Here is a 21,582-nt window from a genome sequence, read left to right as displayed (position 1 = left end):
TGTTCCATAGTAGGACAGAAGTATGCAAATCTTGTCCCTTAACTAGACTTAAATCCGTCAGAGTATCGTGATAGTTGTGTAGGTTGAAGTTAGATATAGTGGGAATTAATGAAGTTCAGTGGCAGGCGGAGCATGAAACCTCGTCAAGTAAATACAGGGTCATAAATACAAAATCACATAGGGGTAATGCAGGAGTAGGTTTAGTACTGAGTAAGAAAATACGAATGCCGGTAAACTACTGTAACAGCATAGTGAACGCATTATCGTGGCCAAGACAGACATGAAGCCTACACCCACCACGGTAGTACAAGGGTATATGCCAGCTAGCTCTGCAGCAGAGAAAGTGAGTGCAGAAATGTATGATGAGATAAAAGAAGTTTTCAGACAGTTAAGGGTGACGAAATTTTAATTGTGATGCGGGACTGCAATACGATAGTATAAAAAGGAAGACAACGAAAAGTAATAGGTGAATACGGACTGCAGGAAAGCAAATGAAAAAGGAAGTCACCCAGTAGAATTCCGCACAGAACATAATTTAAACATCGCTGACACTTGGTGTAAGAAGCATGGAAGAAGTATACATGGAACACACCTGGAGACACCGAGAGGTTTCAGATTGGTTATATAATGCTAAGATAGAGATTTCGGAATCACATTTTAAACTGTAAGACATTTCGATTGGCAGATGTTGCATCTGACCACAATTTATTTGTTGTGCACTGTAGATTAAAACTAAATAAATTGGAAAAATGTAGGAAACTAAGGAGACGGAAAGTGGATAAGTTGAGAGAATCAAAGTTTGCTTATAGTTTCACAGGGAGCATTAGGCAAGACGGATGGGTAACTTTGAGAGATGTAACGGTAAATGCAACAGATGATCAAATATGTTAAAAGACATAGCCTAGTAGAAATCCTAGGCTAACACAGGAGAATAAATAAAAATGTAGCGCGAAGCAGGCGAAGGTGAGTAGAAACATCTGAATATGAGACTGATAGGAAATGCAAAATGGTTAAGCAGGAATGACAGGAGATCAAATGTAAGGAATTAGAATCATATCTCACTGGGGGAAAGAGAGATACCACCTACAGGAAAAATAAAGAGACCTTTGAAAAAAAAGAGGAGTAATTGTATGAATATCAAGAGCTGAGATGGAAAACCAGTTCCAAATAAAGAACGGAAAACTCAAAGGTCGGAGGGCCATATGGAGGATATATGCCAGAGAGATAAACTGGTAGGCAATATTACAGGAATGGAAGATGGCGCAGACGAAGATGAGATTGGAGATATGATACTACGAGAAAAAGTTTACAGGTTACAGGGAGACCTAAGTAGAAACAATGGCCCGAGAGTATACGACATTCCGTCAAAACTAATTATAGCCTTGGGACAGCCATGACAAAACTATTCCATCTGATGTGCAAGATGTAAGAGACATATGAAATACTCTCATACTTCAAACAGAACACAATATTTTTAATTTCAAAGAAAGCACGTACGATCAGTTCTGAATAATTCCGAACTGTCAGTTTAATAAGTCATGTCTGCGAAATACTAATACGAATTTATTACAGAACAATGAAAAACTGGTAGAAGCCAACCTCGAGGAAGATGAGTTTGGATTACAGAGAACATACGCGAGGCAATACCGACCCTACGGTTTACCTAAGAAGATTTGTAGACTTACAGAAATGACGATGTTCAGTACAGAAACCAGACGACAGTTATAAGAATCAAGGAGCGTCATAGGAAAGCAGTATTTGAGAAGGAAGTCAGACAGGGTTGTAGCCTGCCCCCAATTATATTCAATCTGTACCCGAGCAAGCAGTAAACGAAGCCAAAGAAAAATCTGGAGTAGGAATCGAAGTTCAGCGAGATGGAATGAAGTGTTTGAGGTTTGCCGATGGCATTGCTACAGAACAAAGAAGCTGGAAAAGCATTTGACTGGAAGGGTCTTGAAGGAAGAATATAACATGAACATCAACAAAAGCAAAACAAGGATAATGGAATGCAGTCAAATTAAATCAAATAATCTTAGGGGAATTAATAAACGAGGCTACTGAAGTGCATATGAATTCCGTTATTTGGGCAGCAAAATAATTGATGGTCGTCGAAGTAGGGAGGGTGTAAAATGTAGGCTGTCATTGGTAAAAAAGCCATTTCTGAGGATTAGAAATTTTTGAATATTATATATTTGTGAAGAAATTTAGTACTGCAGAGAAGTATACAGGGTAAAAGTAGCAGAGGGAGGCCAAGAGATGAATAAGGCAAGCAGATTCAGAAAGATTTAGGCTGTAGCAGTTGTTCAGATATGAAGAGACTTGCACAGGATAAAGTAGCATAGACAACTGAATTAAACCAGTCTTCGAAATGAAGACCACAACAATTAAGAGGAAGAGAAAGAAGTGATAAACCCCAAGCAAGAGGTAACTGAATGTCCAAGACAAATGTTGACAAGCTAAACTTAAGTAAGCCGATAGTGTGCAAATCACGGCAATAGGTACGCTATTTGGAGTGGAGTGGAATTAATGTGTTTGCTCAAAAGCTAGGGGACTAACAGGCACACTTCGAGTTCCCACTGACAATACAGATAAATCTGTTAATAGACAGCTATTCCTGATATATCATGAACAGTACAAGGAAGTGCAATATTCACAAAATCTTTACAGCTCTTGTCACACAGGACATGGCTTAGAGTCTAGCAAAGCAGCGCTTATACAAACTATTTTGGTTTAAAAGCTGCAAAGTAAACGAGTCTTTATATTCGCATGAGACGAAACATGGGTTTTTACACACTACACTATGAATAAATGTTGTCATGTTGATGTATTCCAGGAGTATTGTGAAACAGTAATGCCAGTAAATCTTTCATTGTCGTGCGTGCGGGCAGTTATATGTGTTTCTTTTTGTTTCTCGTTTATGCCAAGAACATCGTAAAGAAATGCACAGAACATTTTATAATATGTACAGACAGATTCATCAGAATTTCTTGTATGAAAGAGCACCACCCGTCTCCTATTTACTCTTATGCTTACATTTTGTTGGAAAATAGTTCCCCACTTACAGCCATGAAACGATATAGTCCTAAATCCTATAGAGCTGGCCTAGAATCTCTCAGAGTATAACTACAGTCCTTAGCTGTCATATGTCAAGCAACTCGCTCTACAAGCTGAAAAAAATAACGGCTGATGCTTTTAAAATACACAGTCTCTGGCACATCACCGTGTCGGAATTAACTCCAGGTATGGTGCAGCCCTTCTCTAACCTCCAGGCAAACATCCCTTCAATCACCTCTGTTTTTCCGGTTGCATGCCGTGCAGGCGAGAAGGGGAGCAAATAATGTCTTGGCGGTTGCACACAGACGTCGCCTATATCTAATGGACTACTTTGCCACACCAACAACTGAGCCACCACGAGACTACGGTGATATCATGTGACCAGGAAGGCCAATGGGCAATGGGCATTTGTGACAACAGCAGCCAATCATGTGATCCCATAACCTGTGGCCTGAGGCCAGCACAGTCAGTTACAGTTGTACTCCGAATCGAATTGCAAACTTACCAGCAAGTGCCTTGGACTATTGAGAGAAGCCAAATTGGAATATGCCATATTAGTGAGCAGACTTATTATTAGGACCACCACAGCCATACTGCTGCATCACAGGTACAGCCTTAGGTGCTGGAGAATATTTACACTACTGGACTTAATATTGCTAAACTACGAAGATGACGTGCTACAGACGCAAAATTTAACCGACAGGAAGAAGATGCTGTGATACGCAAATGATTAGCTTTTCAGAGCATTCACACAAGGATGGCGCCGGTGGCGACATCTACAGCGTGCTGACATGAGGAAAGTTTTCAACCGATTTCTCATACACAAACAGCAGTTGACCGGCGTTGCCTGGTGAAACGTTGCGGTGATGCCTCGTGTAAGGAGGAGAAATGCGTAACATCACGTGGCCTATCGCCATTGTGGTTTATCGTATCGCGACATTGCTGCTCGCGTTGGTCGAGATCCAATCACTGTTAGCACAATTTGGAATCGGTGGGTTCAGGAGGGTCATACGGAACGCCGTGCTGAATCCCAACAGAATCGTATCACTATCAGTCGAGATGACAGGCATCGTATCCGGTGTAACGGATTGTGCAGCCACGCCTCGATCCCTGAGTCAACAGATGGGGACGTTTGCAAGACAACCACCATCTGCACGAACAGTTCTACGGCGTTTGCAGCAGCATGGACTATCACCTCGGAGACCATGGCTGCGGTTACCCTTGACGCTGCATCACAGACAGGAGCGCCTGCGACGGTGTATTCACGAACCTTGGTGTACGAATGGCAAAATGTCATTTTTTCAGATGAATCCAGTTTCTGTATAGAGCATCATGATGGTCGCATCCGTGTTTGGCGACATCGCGGAGAACGCACATTGGAAGCCTGTATTCGTCATCGCCGTACTGGCGTATCACCCGGCGTGATGGTATGGGGTGCCATTGGTTACACGTCTCGATCACCTCTTGTTTGAACTGTGGACTTTACATTTCAGATGTGTTACGAGCCGTGGCTCTACCCTCATTCGATCCCTGCGAAACCCTACATTTCAGCAGGATAATGCACGACGGCATGTTGCCTGTACGGGCCTCTACGGGCCTTTCTGGATACAGAAAATGTGCGACTGCTGCCCTGCCCAGCACATTCTCCAGATCTCTCACAAATTGAAAACGTCTTGTCAATGGTGGCCGAGCAACTGGCTCGTCACAATACGCCAGTCACTACCCTTGATGATCTGTGTTATCGTGTTGAAGCTGCATGGGCAGCTGTGTCTGTACACGCCATCCAAGCTCTGTTTGACCCAATGCCCAGCCGTACCAAGGCCGTTATTACGGCCAGAGGTGGTTGTTTTGGGTACTGATTTTTCAGGATCTATGCACCCAAATTGAGTGAAAATGTAATCACATGTCAGTTCTAGTAGAATATATTTGTCCAATGAATACCTGTTTATCATCTGCATTTCTTCTTGGTGTAGCAATTTTAATGGCCAGTAGTGTACTGTCGGAAGTGTTAATTGGTCGTGCACTTTTCGAATAAATTGAATACTTGTGTACCAGGGTTCATGTCACTGTATTTTATGAGTTATAATAAATGAGACTGATAGCACATAGACCAATTTATTAGTGCAGTAGATGCACAAGGCTACATTTGAGCAGTCGTTAATCTAGGCCACACATCAGTACCGAAGTGAACCGTGGCACTCTTGGTAAAGAGTGACAACATAACAGTGGAGCGACTTAACGATATTAGAGAGCACGACACAACATAATCAACACGCTAACCAGGGTACAACGGGGCAAGCTACTTTTGAATGTGTGCAGTTAAAAGAGTAGAAAAACCATCCATCGCAGCAAAAACAGTTGCGTGACGCCTACTGGAGGAGAAATACTTTGACAGACGAGGATGCTGAAAACAAAATTCTCGTTAGATACTGAAACAGCTGATAGCGAATCGACAGGAATAGCTGAGGCACGGGAATAGCTGGGGAACATAATGACAGCATCAGAGAAGATAGTTTTACGGATAATTACCAAGCAAGCATTGTGAGCAGCAATGGTGAGATATACTATACTTCTGCTTCTCTTCTTGTTCTAAATGGTCACGTCATTCGCTGATATAAAAACAATGGTGCTGCCACTCTGTGCAGGTCTGCCGGGCAATAAAGCACCATGTCTGGTTATTTCAACCCTAACATGACGTACCACGCTGACGGGGTCCGCCTTTACAGTACTACGTTTGTTTTTGCAGCGTGCAACAGGACGTACTACGGCGACGTCGGCCGCACGTACGAGCTGGAAGTGCGGCGGCCGCGGGAGGACCGCCTGCCCTTCCTCTGCCACCTCAACTTCACGGCCGCCGGCGGAGACTACGGGGACATCGTGCAGGTGAGACGCCCCAGTACTCCTCTAACACACTGACACAACAAGAACTCCCGTCAGTATATAAGAATAAATAAATTTATTTTGTTTGCGATTTCTTCACTGATTAAGTGAAACAGCTCACGAAAATTTGAGATTACAACACAGCAGATTCTGCTAGTTTTTATTTAAATAAATATACAAGTCACTAAAATTAGTTTTTTATTTATGACGGGGCTGGGAAGCTTTGTTCAGGTGGTAGTTCGGGTATTTAGCTCAGGTGAACTTCTGCTTGACGGTGTAGCAAATGCTCCGAAACTTGTATTGACAAAAAACCTAAAGAATTTTAAGTGTTTGTATTTTACTTGCATTTTAAACAGACTGTGGAGGAAATCTGCTTAACAAACAGGTGAAAGTGAAAAGATTCATTTTCAGTCACAAGGGAAAAACGCAAACTCTAGCAGCTAAAACAGAATGCCAATGTGTCTGTTTTATTACCTGTCAACGTTACTTGTCAGTAAAACTTCTTATTCATATAAAATCTATGTTTCAAGATTATCGAATTGAAAGACAATAAAAGCACAAGTCGTTGAAGGAAAAATACTCTGCAACAGATAGTTATAACCAGCAGTTAATGAGGTATCAATTGATAAAAATATTACACATTTGCTATAAGCAACAAACGTAAAGAGAGTCGTACTTTGCTAAATGAAAAGTTGCTGTAGTGTCGAACGGTCTTACCCAGTTCATCATCATAATCAAAATGTGGAGTTTCAGTGAAACGATTCAACCACAGCATAACGGCACAGTTCTTGGCATGCACGAGGAATATTCGGAAAGTAAGTTCCACTATGAAAATCCAATGAAGCTTTGCACAGATGTGTTGGGTAGTGTCTCTAGTATGCCCGTCGATTGTGTCACGTTGCTCTTTTCAGTTCTGAGTGCACAGTGATCGCGTAAAAATGCCTAAGAAATAGTGTCTTTAGTGTCTTCCGTTAACTATGAGGGCCTGATCAGAGATTTCGCCTGATGTCAAGCATCCCACATAACACAGCTGTCATTTGTTTTCCTCTGCATGACAGTAATTCTCGACCGCACTCTGCAGAGGCAATGAAGATGCGAAAACTACTCAAAATGTCTCTCCAAGAGAGCTGCACACTGGTTACAACCAAAACGAGACAGTTTCCTCCGGCACATGTACTTCCATGACAACGCCACTGAACGTTTGCAGTTTCTGATGGCCAGGTAGGACGCACTTCTACCACAACTCGTTTTGGCTGTATCTACGAAGTGTCGAAAGCCGATTCTCAATGTTGTCAAAGGAATATGCGTAATGGATACGACTGAAGCATAGTTTGGAAGACTGCTCTACGAATAAGACACACATAGGTATTACGATCGTCTACAACTTTTCACACGCTCTTCCACAAGGGATTACATTTCCAATAACGTATCAGCGTTACAGATATTTCTCGTTTTGCCTGAAATTGGGAGTAGTCATGCCCACAAGGAAAAAAATGGAATCTGAAACACAGGTGGTTCTATGTTTGCTTCGTGTTCTTCTCTGATGTTTCTCATTTCGAAGAAGTTCCCATAAGTTTCTGCCTTTTGTATTTTTCCACATAAAATAAGCAAACTTTTTCACAGTATTAAACCAGTTTTCGCATAAATACAATTCTCTGCGCTAGCACAAACATATCTTTCTTTTACAACCGACTCCACATGACTCTTTTAACAACTCTTTCCATCAATTGGATAATAGTTAATCAGTTAGCTACTTAATTACATGTTCCACAAATAATTTGAACATCTGTAATTATTACGATGTGGAACGAATCAGGGTACAAGGTATGTATACGTGACTAATTTTAACTTTAATTATCTTATTTTTCATCCTTACTTGTATAACTATGCTTAGGAACTAAGGATACCAATACTTGCACAAAATTTCATCTATGGAATAGAAGCAAGTGTCCAGAACTAATAACTTAAGAATAGGTTTAATTATTGCCTGGCTACTTGTCATAAGTACCATGTTATTGGACGAATGATAAAAACTTTTTAATGCACGTTGAAATCCCTTCTGTGCCACTGACAGCATTTGCATTAATAATGGATGGATTACCTAGCCCTGTAGGTACGGACATCAGTCCCTTCTCGAATTGTGCAATCCATACTTTCTTTCTAAGTGATGCAGGACAGTGTTTACTGACTGACATTTTTAATTTCAAACAAGTTTTGGAGCTACTGCACCATCTTCAGGAAACAACCGGCTAGTGCCTGAAAGGCACATTATACGCAAAAATACAATCGACATGCACAGAGCGTTGTGCGTCAAACTTCTTTTTTAGCGTTGAAATTACGGTTTACACAATAAATAATATTAACCAATATGAATAATTATACTACACGATATTGCATGTTAAATGTTTATAATGCTAAAGTTTGTCAGGTCTTGACATTAGCTGAGAATCTGTACAATTGATCACTCTTCATTTATTATGTGCAACAAAAATGTTTTTCTACACTGTAAATTAAACTTTAGGTAATGGACAATATTATACATAATAGCTAAAATACATAGTCTTCCAGTATTACGGGATATATGGTTTGATGCCTTAGTTTTTGAGGTCGTGACACTGGTTGAGACCTGTCGAACTGAGCACTAGTAATTTATGTAGCCCAAAAAACGTGTTTTACACTGTAAATAAAATTTAATGCAATGGGCAATATTGAACATAGTACATAGTTGAAATACACTGTAGTAAAATATTACAAGTTATATTGTTGAAGTTAGTGGGTAAGTATATGAGAAATAGGAAATTCTGTTGTGTTTTAATTTTTTCTGGCAGTATGTGTGTCATTGTGGCAGTTTCAGGGTATGTTGATTGCGTCATGTGAAGCTTGAATATGACGATGTGTCCTCCGTAACTGATCATTTAGAACCAGCTGAGGAGTTTGCTACGTACAGCCAACAAAGGGAGAAAACTAAGCCTGTTAGAAGCATTTGAGGTAAACAAACATTTAGCTGAAAATACCCAGCCAATTCTAAACTATCACTTACAGTTTAGCTCATCTCCACATTTAACCCTAGCATTGTATGTAATACCACTTCGGAGGGGGGGGGGGGGGGGGGCGGGGGCTCAGAGACAGGAAGTGGGGATTTGAATCGTCAGAATGCGACTTTATCTACTTCTGATACAACTGAGAAAATTTAGAACTGCTTAGACATTAGTTTTGTATACTGGATAGTAAAAAAAATCCACAAACCATAAAATTCTTTTTTATAATTTCATACAGTAACTTTCATAATTACGTTCTCTCTCAAAAAAACAAGTATTTAATTTCAGTCCTCCACATGAAGCAAACAGAATTTACTGCCTCCTTCTGAAATACATTTTTCTCACAACACTTCTGCTTTCTGCGTTTTCCACAGACATGTTTGGAGCACTGGGAGCAGTCAACAGTTGATTTTCCCAACTTGTTAAACGTGATCTTTTGATATGCAGCTTCCTGGAAGCATAGGTGGCACAGTCCACATGTTCCTGGCTCTACTGTTTATGATGAAGATTCCACAGTGCAGCTAAGCTTTCGTTGTGTGGTGCTTTCCATTGTCATTATTATTGGCTTCTGAAGCCCGTAAAAATTTTGGATCTATTTATCTACATGACGCCTTATTAATTCAAGACCTGTGTTACTGAGAAAATCTCTCCTCCGAATTTGTAGTTTTTTTTTCCTATTTGAAATGTTGAGAAGGGAAACTGAACGTGAGTTTATTGCTGCTATGTCTGTGTGTAGAAGATGAACATAGACCATCTTCTTATTCTACTCGTCGTGCTGTAGAGTCGTGCTATCTGGTCTATAGTGCCCACGGCACCTTTCCCAGAATTACAAAAAACGTTATGTTAACTTTTTTTGTTTTCCCTAAACACCCCTTCCGAGTGATAAGCCAAATCCATCAGCAGCAGCTGCTTTGGTTTCTCATAGACTAGAGGTGATGCGCGAGTTACTGGTGGCCTCTATATCTGAGGGTCAGTATATGGAAAGAACGGTGAGTGTACACTGCGGCCCGTTGTGGTTTTTAGCTCTTCCGGTATGTGTCTTCTGTTCGGCTGCAGAGTGCCAGCAAACGTGAGGCGAAAATCATCCCATAGAGTCTCAGCAAGCTTCACTGAAGTACAGTACTGACCCATGGTAACACTGCGGCATGATTTTTCAATGGGTTTTACCAGTCTCTTTACAATATTCATTGATCCATGTAAATACTGCGCGTGTCAAGACTTTCGTATATACACACTCATGTTGATCACATATCTAGTTCCAGAATCAAACTGCATTCTAATTAGAATGCCGTATTTTCCAGGTTTTTCTTTTAGAAATACCTTGAACGGGCAGTGACCACGGAACAAAGACATTTCATTCACTGTGGTGTGTGGACCAGGAATGAAGTACAATGGAAATTAAGTATTCAAGCTTTCAAAAACATCGCTCACTGGGGCAAACTTGTCAGTCTGACAATAAATTTCTCTTGCATTCTTATCGTCAAACCTCTATATTTGAGTCAGTTCCAAAAATCGGGCCGACACATTGATGAGCTCTGTAGCCTGTTTCGGAGGCTCAGTTTTTCCGTGCTATCTTAAGCCGCGTTCACACAGGCAACAAAAGTATCGCCACTGCGAATGGCGAACTGCAGGTGCTTTGTAGTTGCATGTGCGAACTCCTAGTTTTCCGTGGCGCCATTTAAGAAGCGCAACTTTTGTCACGCCACAAGAAGTTAAACTTGGTTCTACTTTGTTGCACCATTTTGCCTTCTCCTCAATCGAATAACTTCATTCGATTGCTACCTCGCGGCTGGATTCAAACCTTTCTAGTGAGTATTCGTTCGCAGATAGTTCTTTTGTTTATGCATTTGCTATTAATATGTCGAAAAAGTGGTCAACAGCGACAATTATGAGATTCCTGGAGGTGTATCAAGAACGAGAATGCCTTTGGAACCACAAAAGCGAATCTACATATACATGACTACTCTGCAATTCACATTTAAGTGCTTTGCAGAGGATTCATCGAACCACAATCATACTATCTCTCTACTATTCCACTCCCGAAGAGCGAGCGGGAAAAACGAACACCTAAACCTTTCTGTTCGAGCTCTGATTTCTCTTATTTTATTTTGATGATCATTCCTACCTATGTAGGTTGGGTTCAACAAAATATTTTCGCATTCGGAAGAGAAACTTGGTGACTGAAATTTCGTAAAAAGGTCTCGCCGCGACGAAAAACGTCTATGCTGTAATGACTTCCATCCCAACTCGTGTATCATATCTGCCACACTCTCTCCCCTATAACGTGATAATACAAAACGAGCTGCCCTTTTTTGCACCCTTTCGATGTCCTCCGTCAATCCCACCTGGTAAGGATCCCACACCGCGCAGCAATATTCTAACAGAGGACGAACGAGTGTAGTGTAAGCTGTCTCTTTAGTGGACTTGTTGTATCTTCTAAGTGTCCTGCCAATGAAACGCAACCTTTGGCTCGCCTTCCCGACAATATTATCTATGTGGTCCTTCCAACTGAAGTTGTTCGTAATTTTAAAACCCAGGTACTTAGTTGAATTGACAGCCTTGAGAATTGTACTATTTATCGAGTAATCGAATTCCAATGGATTTCTTTTGGAACTCATGTGCATCATCTCACACTTTTCGTTATTTAGCGTCAACTGCCACCTGACACACCATACAGCAATCTTTTCTAAATCGCTTTGCAACTGATACTGGTCTTCGGATGACCTTACTAGACGGTAAATTACAGCATCATCTGCGAACAGTCTAAGAGAACTGCTCAGATTGTCACCCAGGTCATTTATATAGATCAGGAACAGTAGAGGTCCCAGGACGCTTCCCTGGGGAACACCTGATGTCACTTCAGTTTTACTCGATGATTTGCCGTCTATTACTACGAACTGCGAACTTCCTGACAGGAAATCACGAATCCAGTCGCACAACTGAGACGATATCCCATAGCTCCGCAGCTTGATTAGTAGTCGTTTGTGAGGAACGGTGTCAAAAGCTTTCCGGAAATCTAGAAATACGGAATTAACTGGAGATCCCCTGTCGATAGCGGCCATTACTTCGTGCGTTGCACAAGAGCGATGTTTTCTGAAGCCATGCTGGTTACGTGTCAATAGATCGTTCCCTTCGAGGTGATTAATAATGTTTGAATACAGTATATGCTCCAAAACCCTACTGCAAACCGACGTCAATGATATAGGTCTGTAGTTAAATGGATTACTCCTACTACCCTTCTTGAACACCGGTGCGACCTGCGCAATTTTCCAATCTGTAGGTACAGATCTATCGGTGAGCGAGCGGTTGTATATGAGTGCTAAGTAGGGAGCTATAGTATCAGCGTAATCTGAAAGGAACCCAATCGGTATACAATCTGGACCTGAAGACTTGCCCGTATCAAGCGATTTGAGTTGCTTCGCAACCCCTAAGGTGTCTACTTCTAAGAGACTCATGCTAGCAGATGTTCGTATTTCAAATTCTGGAATATTCCATTCGTCTTCCCTGGTGAAGGAATTTCGGAAAACTGCGTTCCGAAGGTATTGACTGCGTCTTGCCGCTTGTGTACTTTACATACGACCAGAATTTCTTCGGATTTTCTACCAAATTTCGAGACAATGTTTCGTTGTGGAACCTATTAAAGGCATCTCGCATCGAAGTACGTGCCAAATTTCGCGCGTCTGTAAATTTTAGCCCATCTTCGGGATTTCGCGTTCTTCTGAACTTCGCATGCTTTTTCCGTTGCCTCTGCAACAGCGTTCGGACCTTTTTTGTGTACCACGGGGGATCCGTTCCATCTCTTACCAATTTATGAGGTATGAATATCTCAATTGCTGTTGCTACTATATCTTTGAATTTGAGCCACATCTCGTCTACATTCGCATAGTCAGTTCGGAAGGAATGGAAATTGCCTTTTAGGAAGGCTTCTAGTGGCACTTTATCCGCTTTTTTAAATAAAATTATTTTGCGTTTGTTTCTGATGGATTTGGAAGAAATGGTATTGAGCCTAGCTACAATGACCTTGTGATCACTAATCCCTGTATCAGTCATGATGCTCTCTAACAGCTCTGGATTGTTTGTGGCTAAGAGGTCAAGTGTGTTTTCGCAACCATTTACAATTCGCGTGGGTTCGTGGACTAACTGCTCGAAATAATTTTCGGAGAAAGCATTTAGGACAATCTCGGAAGACGTTTTCTGCCTACCACCGGTTTTGAACAAGTATTTTTGCCAACATACCGAGGGTAGATTGAAGTCCCCACCAACTATAACCGTATGAGTGCGGTATTTATTTGTTACGAGACTCAAACTTTCTCTGAACTGTTCCGCAACTGTATCATCGGAGTCTGGGGGTCGGTAGAAGGAGCCAATTATTAACTTAATTCGGCTGTTAAGTATAACTTCCACCCACACCAATTCGCAAGGAGTATCTACTTCGACTTCACTACAAGATAAACCACTACTGACAGACACAAACACTCCACCACCAATTCTGCCTAATCTATCTTTCCTGAACACCGTCTGAGACTTCGTAATTTCTGCAGAACTTATTTCAGGCTTTAGCCAGCTTTCTGTACCTATAACGATATCAGCTTCTGTGCTTTCTATTAGCGCTTGAAGCTCAGGGACTTTTCCAGCGCAACTTCAACAATTTACAACTATAATTCCGACTGTTCCTTGATCCAAGCACGTCCTGTAATTGCCAAGCACCCTTTGACATTGCAGCCCATCCCACACTTTCCCGAGGCCTTCTAACCTAAAAAAACCGCCCAGTCCACGCCACACAGCCTCCGCTACCCGTGTAGCCGCCAGCTGAGTGTAGTGAACTCCTGATCTATTCAGCGGAATCCGAAACCCCACCACCATATGGCGCAAGTCAAGGAATCTGCAGCCAATACGGTCGCAAAACCGTCAGAGCCTCTGATTCAGACCCTCCACCCGGCTCTGCACCAAAGGTCCGCAGTCGGTTCTGTCAACGATGCTGCAGATGGTGAGCTCTGCCATCATCTCGTAAGCAAGACCGGCAGCCCTTCACGAAATCAGATAGCCGCTGGAATCCAGAGAGAATTTCCTCAGATCCAAAGCGACACACGTCATTAGTGCCGACATGTGCCATCACCTGCAGCTGGCTGCACCCTGCGCTCCTCATGGCATCCGGAAGGACCCTTTCCACATCAGGAATGACTCCTCCCGGAATGCACACGGAGTGCACACTGGATTTCTTCCCCTCCTTAGCCGCCGTATCCCTAAGGGGCCCCATTACGCGCCTAACATTGGAGCTCCCAACTACCAGTAAGCCCACCCTCTGCGATTGCCCGGACCTTGAAGGCTGAGAATGATCCTCTGAAACAGGGCAGGCAGCTGCATCTGGCTCAGCCAGAGACAGTGCCTGAAACCGGTTTGTCAGACGCACCGGGGAGGCTTTCTGATCAGCCTCCGGGGACGCCTTTCGCTGCCTGCCACGCCTTGGAACGACGTCCCAATCAACCACAGGCGAGGGCTCAGCCCCACTGCGGGCAGCAACCGGGGCAACCACAGCGGCAGACCGATCTGGGGACAGACGGGACGAGGTTGCCATCCCCGTGATACCCAAGTCCGGCTCCCCACAGTGGTGCCCATTGGCAACAGCCTCAAGCTGCGCGACCGAAGTCAGCGCCGATTGCAGCTGTGAGCGAAGGGATGCCAAGTCAGCCCTCATCCGAACACAGCAATCGCAGTCCCTGTCCATTCTAATCGATGTCGAACAACAGTTACTGAAACACGAGTCCGTGCCTAGATAACGCAAGCGAAACACGCAAAGAATGTATCAACTAGCCTGTACAAATGCCTAACGACTGCTCTACAATCCTGCATTAATTGACTTACTAAACAGTATGCGTGAATATGTACCTGGAATTGATGTAGCTACAACAAAGTTAAAAATTCGAAGCATTCTATATGCTTACATGAATGAACGTAAAAAAGTACTGAAATCACTTAAGAGTGGTGCGTCTACAGACGGCATTTATAAACCCAGCCTTGCTTGGTTTGGAGCTGCAGACCGGTTCTTAAAACATGTAGTCGAGACAAGAGAGACGAGAAACATTTTGTTAAGTAATACTTTACATTTATTATGTTTCCAAAACATCTTATTTAGTAATATGTACAGCCGTTTAATCAGCTGATACAGGTGACGCCATTTTGCAAACTGCGCAATTACGGAGAATTTGTGGCGTCCTTTGTGAACGGTAGCTCACAGCGCCACTTCAGAATGACTAGACTTGTGGCAATACTTTCGTTGCGTGTGTGAACCCGGCGTTAGCCTCGTTCTTTCCCGCACTATATTTTGTACAGACCGACAATATTCTCGAGATGAATCCGTAACAAATTTGCGTCCACTTTTGGCAATGAATTTATCAGAGTTGGTTTCAGTATCATCTAGTGGTTTGAGTTGAACATCATCTTCATTCTCAGACGGGGAATCAGTTCCAATTTCTTCCACATCATCAGCCAATTAACTTTCATCTAAATATGATTCATTCAGGACTTCTTCACGCTCTTTTTCAATAGAACTAAACGTTGTCAATTCGTGTTACTTGTTCAACAGCACCAGAAACAATGAAAACAAGAACTGTCGACCTCATATAAGTATGTTTCAAGACAACAATGCAAAAGTTCGTTGCTTTTTGAATCTTTGGAAGCAAAGTTTCAACAACCTCAAATCTCTTTTTGGTACTGCTGACGGGAGGGGAGCGGGTTCTGAGGCCCATTGAGAATAAACCCAAATAAATGAATTTTGATTAACAAATTATATAATCACTCAATTGTAAATTTAATAGTGAAAAATTAGCTTTGATTTCAAGTTGTTATATCAAAGAAATTACAACATATAAATACTGAGTCAGTGATTCTACAAATGAATTTTGATTAACAAATTATATAATCACTCAATCGTAAATTTAATAGTGAAAAATTAGCTTTGATTTCTAGTTGTTATATCAAAGAAATTACAACATATAAATACTGAGTCAGTGATTCTACAAAGCCCCTCCCCCCACCTCCCATTGTTAATGCTAATGTTAAGTTTCACGTGACACAGTCAACCATCCACATACTTACGGACCATAACAATGACAAATACTGCTATGTAAAATTAAAACACAATAGAATTTCCTATTACTTATTTGCTTATCCCTCAAAAATCAAGAGCATATCTTGTAATACTGTAGTATTGTGTGTTTCAACATTTTGCCCACTGCAAAAGAATTAATTTACCATGTAAAACGTGTTCGTTGTGCAACATAATTTACTAGTTCTCAGTGAGATAGCTTTCATTCAGTGTGACGATCTCACAGTATTTTGCTATCACAACCATGCAACCTGTAATATTGTAAGACCGTGTATTTTAATTTTTATGTACGATGGTGTGCATTACCTAAATCTAATTTACAATGTTAAAAAAATGTTCGTTGGCAGCATAAATCTACAGTGCCTTAGTGTTGAGACCTTACAAACTTGAGCATTATAACGAACAAACCTGCACTCTTACTTAGCACATATTTTGTATTCTGGTTATTATGGACGATTAAAACAAGTTGTCTGTAAAGCTATTAGTTCCCTAAAACTCGCTGGTCTGAATTATACTGAATGTCTTTAGACTGAGATACGAAATTGTATCTTTGAAGTAGAGCTGCATAGGCAATTGCTACACAGCAGACAGGCTAAAACAGAGTTATGTGGCTTCCAGCTGACGTTCGACACGTTCACGGTGGGCAAGTTCGTGTCGTTCACGAGCGACGGCTGCCCGGACGGCCACATGAGCATCCGGGAGGCGGGCCGGCCCTCCACGGGAGGGCAGTGGTGCGGCAGCGCCTGGGGCTACACCGTCTACTACAGCGAGACGCCCTCCATCAACCTCACCCTGCAGCTGTACAGGCTGTCCGAGCAGGTGGGTAGCGTGCAGCGATCGTTGTCAACACAGCTACGCCATCTACTGCAGCTTGAAGCCTCCACAAACCTCGGTGCCGCCCAATAGGTTGCCAAACGAGATAACAGCGCCGTTGGAGCTTTACATTGGAGAGGCCAACTTGGAACAGTTGTTCCACTGGAGCTACGCCGTGTGCCATTAAAAGAATCATTACTGACTTACACGATGCACGAAATGAATGAACATATGTTACTAAATTGTCTACAAGACGTTTTATTACATATCTGTACCAGTTTGGGTTACCAGCAAGACTGGACTCTATCCCACTTCCGTAAAATCACGCATGTGCAAAAACTGGAGAGATGTGGATCGGTATGTGAGAATTTGAAGTTCGACATTCAGAACCCCTCGTTTTTATAGATTTATGGATTAGTTTGTGCATTCAAAATCTGTGCTTAACATTTCAATGTTTTTGGAAATATTGAGCTACCTACTAGACTGGCAATGGCAAGGAAATCGTTTCTGAAGAAGAGAAATTTGTTAACATCGAATATAGATTTAAGTATGAGGAAGTCATTTCTGAAAATATTTGTATGGAGTGTAGCCATGTATGGAAGTGAAACATGAACGATAAATAGTTTGGACAAGAAGAGAATAGAAGCTTTCGAAATGTGGTGCTACAGAAGAATGCTGAAGATTAGATGGGTAGATCACATAACTAATGAGGAGGTATTGAATAGGATTGGGGAGAAGAGGAGTTGGTGGCGCAACTTGACAAGAAGAAGAGATCAGTTGGTAGGACATGTTCTGAGGCCTCAAGCGATCACCAATTTAGCATTCGAGGGCAGCGTGGAGGGTAAAAATCGTAGAGGGAGACCAAGAGATGAATACACTAAGCAGATTCAGAAGGATGTAGGTTGCAGTAGGTACTGGGAGATGAAGAAGCTTGCACAGGATAGAGTAGCATGGAGAGCTGCATCAAACCAGTCTCAGGACTGAAGACCACAACAACAGCATTAGGAGTGGCATGCCGCTATACGAGTCAACATGGTGCAGACCATTCTCAAGTGGAGTATTCAGGGGTAAACCGTTTTCAATAGTAGTACTACTGGAACTTTCTTACATATTTTATCGTTTGCCAATTTCCTGGCTTGTAACGTAGAATAATTCGTGTTTTTACCCGTAGAGCAGCCCTCTAGTGAAACTAACACGCAGTGTCCTTATTTTCCCTTGTTTCTGCAAATTGTGGGAGCGGCATGTCAAAAACCGGCATGGAATTGTTTCCACCCCTCTGTTAAAGAGGTATTATGTTTTACTGTCGACGAGCGTTTCTTGAAACAGATTACGTTTTGTGACCTTATGTGCATAAATGTACAGTATTTGTAATTAATTAAACTCACTAACCAGCACCAAAATAACGATGGGTAATGTGGGCAATGGAATGAGACATGGAAGCAACTGCTCCTTTAGTGACCAGAGTGAAAAAAATCCCACTACACTCCTGGAAATTGAAATAATAACACAGTGAATTCATTGTCCCAGGAAGGGAAAACTTTATTGACACTTTCCTGAGGTCAGATACATCACATGATCACACTGACAGAACCACAGGCACATAGACACAGGCAACAGAGCATGCACAATGTCGGCACTACTACAGTGTATATCCACCTTTCGCAGCAATGCAGGCTGCTATTCTCCCATGGAGACGATCGTAGAGAGGCTGGATGTAGTCCTGTGAAACTGCTTGCCATGCCACTTCCACCTGGCGCCTCAGTTGGACCAGCGTTCGTGCTGGACGTGCAGACCGCGTGAGACGACGCTTCATCCAGTCCCAAACATGCTCAATGGGGGACAGATCCGGAGATCTTGCTGGCCAGGGTAGTTGACTTACACCTTCTAGAGCACGTTGGGTGGCACGGGATACATGCGGATGTGCATTGTCCTGTTGGAACAGCAAGTTCCCTTGCCGGTCTAGGAATGGTAGAACGATGGGTTCGATGACGGTTTGGATGTACCGTGCACTATTCAGTGTCCCCTCGACGATCACCAGAGGTGTACGGCCAGTGTAGGAGATCGCTCCCCACACCATGATGCCGGGTGTTGGCCCTGTGTGCCTCGGTCGTATGCAGTCCTGATTGTGGCGCTCACCTGCACGGCGCCAAACACGCATACGACCATCATTGGCACCAAGGCAGAAGCGACTCTCATCGCTGAAGACGACACGTCTCCATTCGTCCCTCCATTCACGCCTGTCGCGACACCACTGGAGGTGGGCTGCACGATGTTGGGGCGTGAGCGGAAGACGGCCTAACGGTGTGCGGGACCGTAGCCCAGCTTCATGGAGACGGTTGCGAATGGTCCTCGCCGATACCCCAGGAGCAACAGTGTCCCTAATTTGCTGGGAAGTGGCGGTGCGGTCCCCTACGGCACTGCGTAGGATCCTACGGTCTTGGCGTGCATCCGTGCGTAGCTGCGGTCCAGTCCCAGGTCGACGGGCACGTGCACCTTCCGCCGACAACTGGCGACAACATCGATGTACTGTGGAGACCTCACGCCCCACGTGTTGAGCAATTCGGCGATACGTCCACCCGGCCTCCCGCATGCCCACTATACGCCCTCGCTCAGAGTTCGTCAACTGCACATACGGTTCACGTCCACGCTGTCGCGGCATGCTACCAGTGTTAAAGACTGCGATGGAGCTCCGTATGCCACGGCAAACTGGCTGACACTGACGGCGGCGGTGCACAAATGCTGCGCAGCTAGCGCCATTCGACGGCCAATACCGCGGTTCCTGGTGTGTCCGCTGTCCCGTGCGTGTGATCATTGCTTGCACAGCCCTCTCGCAGTGTCCGGAGCAAGTATGGTGGGTCTGACACACCGGTGACAATGTGTTATTTTTTCCATTTCCAGGAGTGTATATTGTTTACGTGAAATGGTAATATTTTACAAATAATGATTTACTAAGGTCGCTAAGAAATAATGTGGTACGCGGAGGCGGTGTGTATTTTCTCCTTCCCGTTTGTCAGTGTGCCTTGATGCGCAAAAGAAATGTATCTGTGTTCCAGAGAAGTCACGATCGTAGTGTCGTACGCCATATGGAGCATTAAATGTAGTTGACTGTAAGCGAGCAAGGTATATACAAGTCGTGCGTTAGAACTGCCTCTATTTACGTATTCAGCAAGTTACTGCGCGATGCTAAGCAAAAGTTACTTGCTATAATGTCAGTCAGCTCCATTACTTTTCATCATTCGTACAAGGCAAGAAAAATCATGATTGTCTGAATCATTTACTATGTGCGCTGTTACGCTCCTTTTATTTAATTGTTTGCACTTCACGTAAATATTCGATGGAGGCAGTCGAATTATGTTACATGATGTAAGAAATACGATTTCCATACATATGTTCATGCGGTATGTGCCCCAATTGCATGTACTACTTCTATACGTCGCCTATTGTTTGCTGTAGATTAATGATATTTAACCAGAAACATGGAATAAAAGGTTTGGAAACGTGTCTCAGTTTATCATTTTTACCATGCTTCATGGAGCTTTGACGTAGGATCTTGTACCGCAAGGAGGCGAGAGAGAGGATGTTGTTATGGGTGGTGGCCAGTATCTTATTTCTGCAACCCAAATGCACATGTGGATTAATACGGTTCTTTATTTACATGAACTAGAATCTTAATTTGAATAGAGTCCATGTGTTGTGGTACAAGTTCATCAGTAATAGTCCCCTTGGAGATAGTACCGGTAATCTTGCTACTAAGAAGTCGCCAGCTACTGTCATAGCCTGCAATGAACTCTACCTGCGAGTGGACCGACAGACGTCAAACTGGAGTGTGAGTTCGTGTGGTCCTCTTGTTATGGGTGGCGGCCTAAATACTTGTTGTCGAGAGGGCGTTGGTGGCTTGTTGCTTATGTGTGTGTACGTGTGTGTGTGTGTGTGTGTGTGTGTGTGTGTGTGTGTGTATGGTCTCTCTCGTGATAGGCGCGCTTGATCCTGCGCCTACTTATCGATCTTCACGCTTCATCTTAGCCAACTGGTGTACTGGCGACAGCTTAAATCAGCACATTTGCTACACCCTTCTTTCAATAGTCCCCTTTTTGAATCTACTAGCATAAAGTAAATCACAATACATTAATGAGAAATTAATGCAGATGGTAAAGGATCTTCACACTTCCATTAACAATATTTTTTCAGACTTAAAGCCAGTAATCTGTGCTTATACTACACTGCTGGTCATTAAAATTGCTACACTACGAAGATGACGTGCTGCAGATTAACTCACAGGAAGAAGATGCTGTGATATGCAAATAATTACCTTTTCAGAGCATTCACACAAGGTTGGCGCCGGTGGCGACACCTACAACGTGCTGACTTGAGGAAAGATTCCTACCGGTTTCTCATACACAAACAGCAATTGACCGGCATTGCCTCGTGAAACGTTGCTGTGATGCCTCGTGTAAGGAGGAGAAATTTGTACAACACGTTTCCGACTTTGATAAAGGTCGGATTGTAGCCTATCGCGATTGCGGTTTATCGTATCGCGACACTGCTGCTCGCGTTGGTCGGGATCAAATCACTGTTAGCAGAATATGGAATCGGTGGGTTCAGGAGGGTAATACGGAACGCCGTGCTGGATCCCAACGGCCTCGTATCACTAGCAATCGAGATGACAGGCATCTTATCCGCATGGCTGTAACG

General features: G+C 43.1%; 1 protein-coding gene across 1 annotated transcript in view; it reads left to right on the top strand.

Moving 5' to 3' along the window:
- The window catches only part of LOC126351067 (uncharacterized), a 556,744-nt gene that overhangs the window by 451,321 nt on the left and 83,841 nt on the right, over nucleotides 1-21,582 (top strand). The window contains exons 3-4 of the mRNA XM_050002572.1: nucleotides 5,801-5,937; nucleotides 16,696-16,896. Coding sequence (XP_049858529.1) covers nucleotides 5,801-5,937; nucleotides 16,696-16,896 — 338 coding nt within the window. The remainder of the gene's footprint in view (nucleotides 1-5,800; nucleotides 5,938-16,695; nucleotides 16,897-21,582) is intronic.

This window comes from Schistocerca gregaria, chromosome 1, assembly GCF_023897955.1.
Source record: "Schistocerca gregaria isolate iqSchGreg1 chromosome 1, iqSchGreg1.2, whole genome shotgun sequence".
Lineage (NCBI taxonomy): Eukaryota > Metazoa > Arthropoda > Insecta > Orthoptera > Acrididae > Schistocerca > Schistocerca gregaria.
Note: the sequence above shows the minus strand (reverse complement) of the source record. Positions and strands in the feature narration are given on the sequence as shown.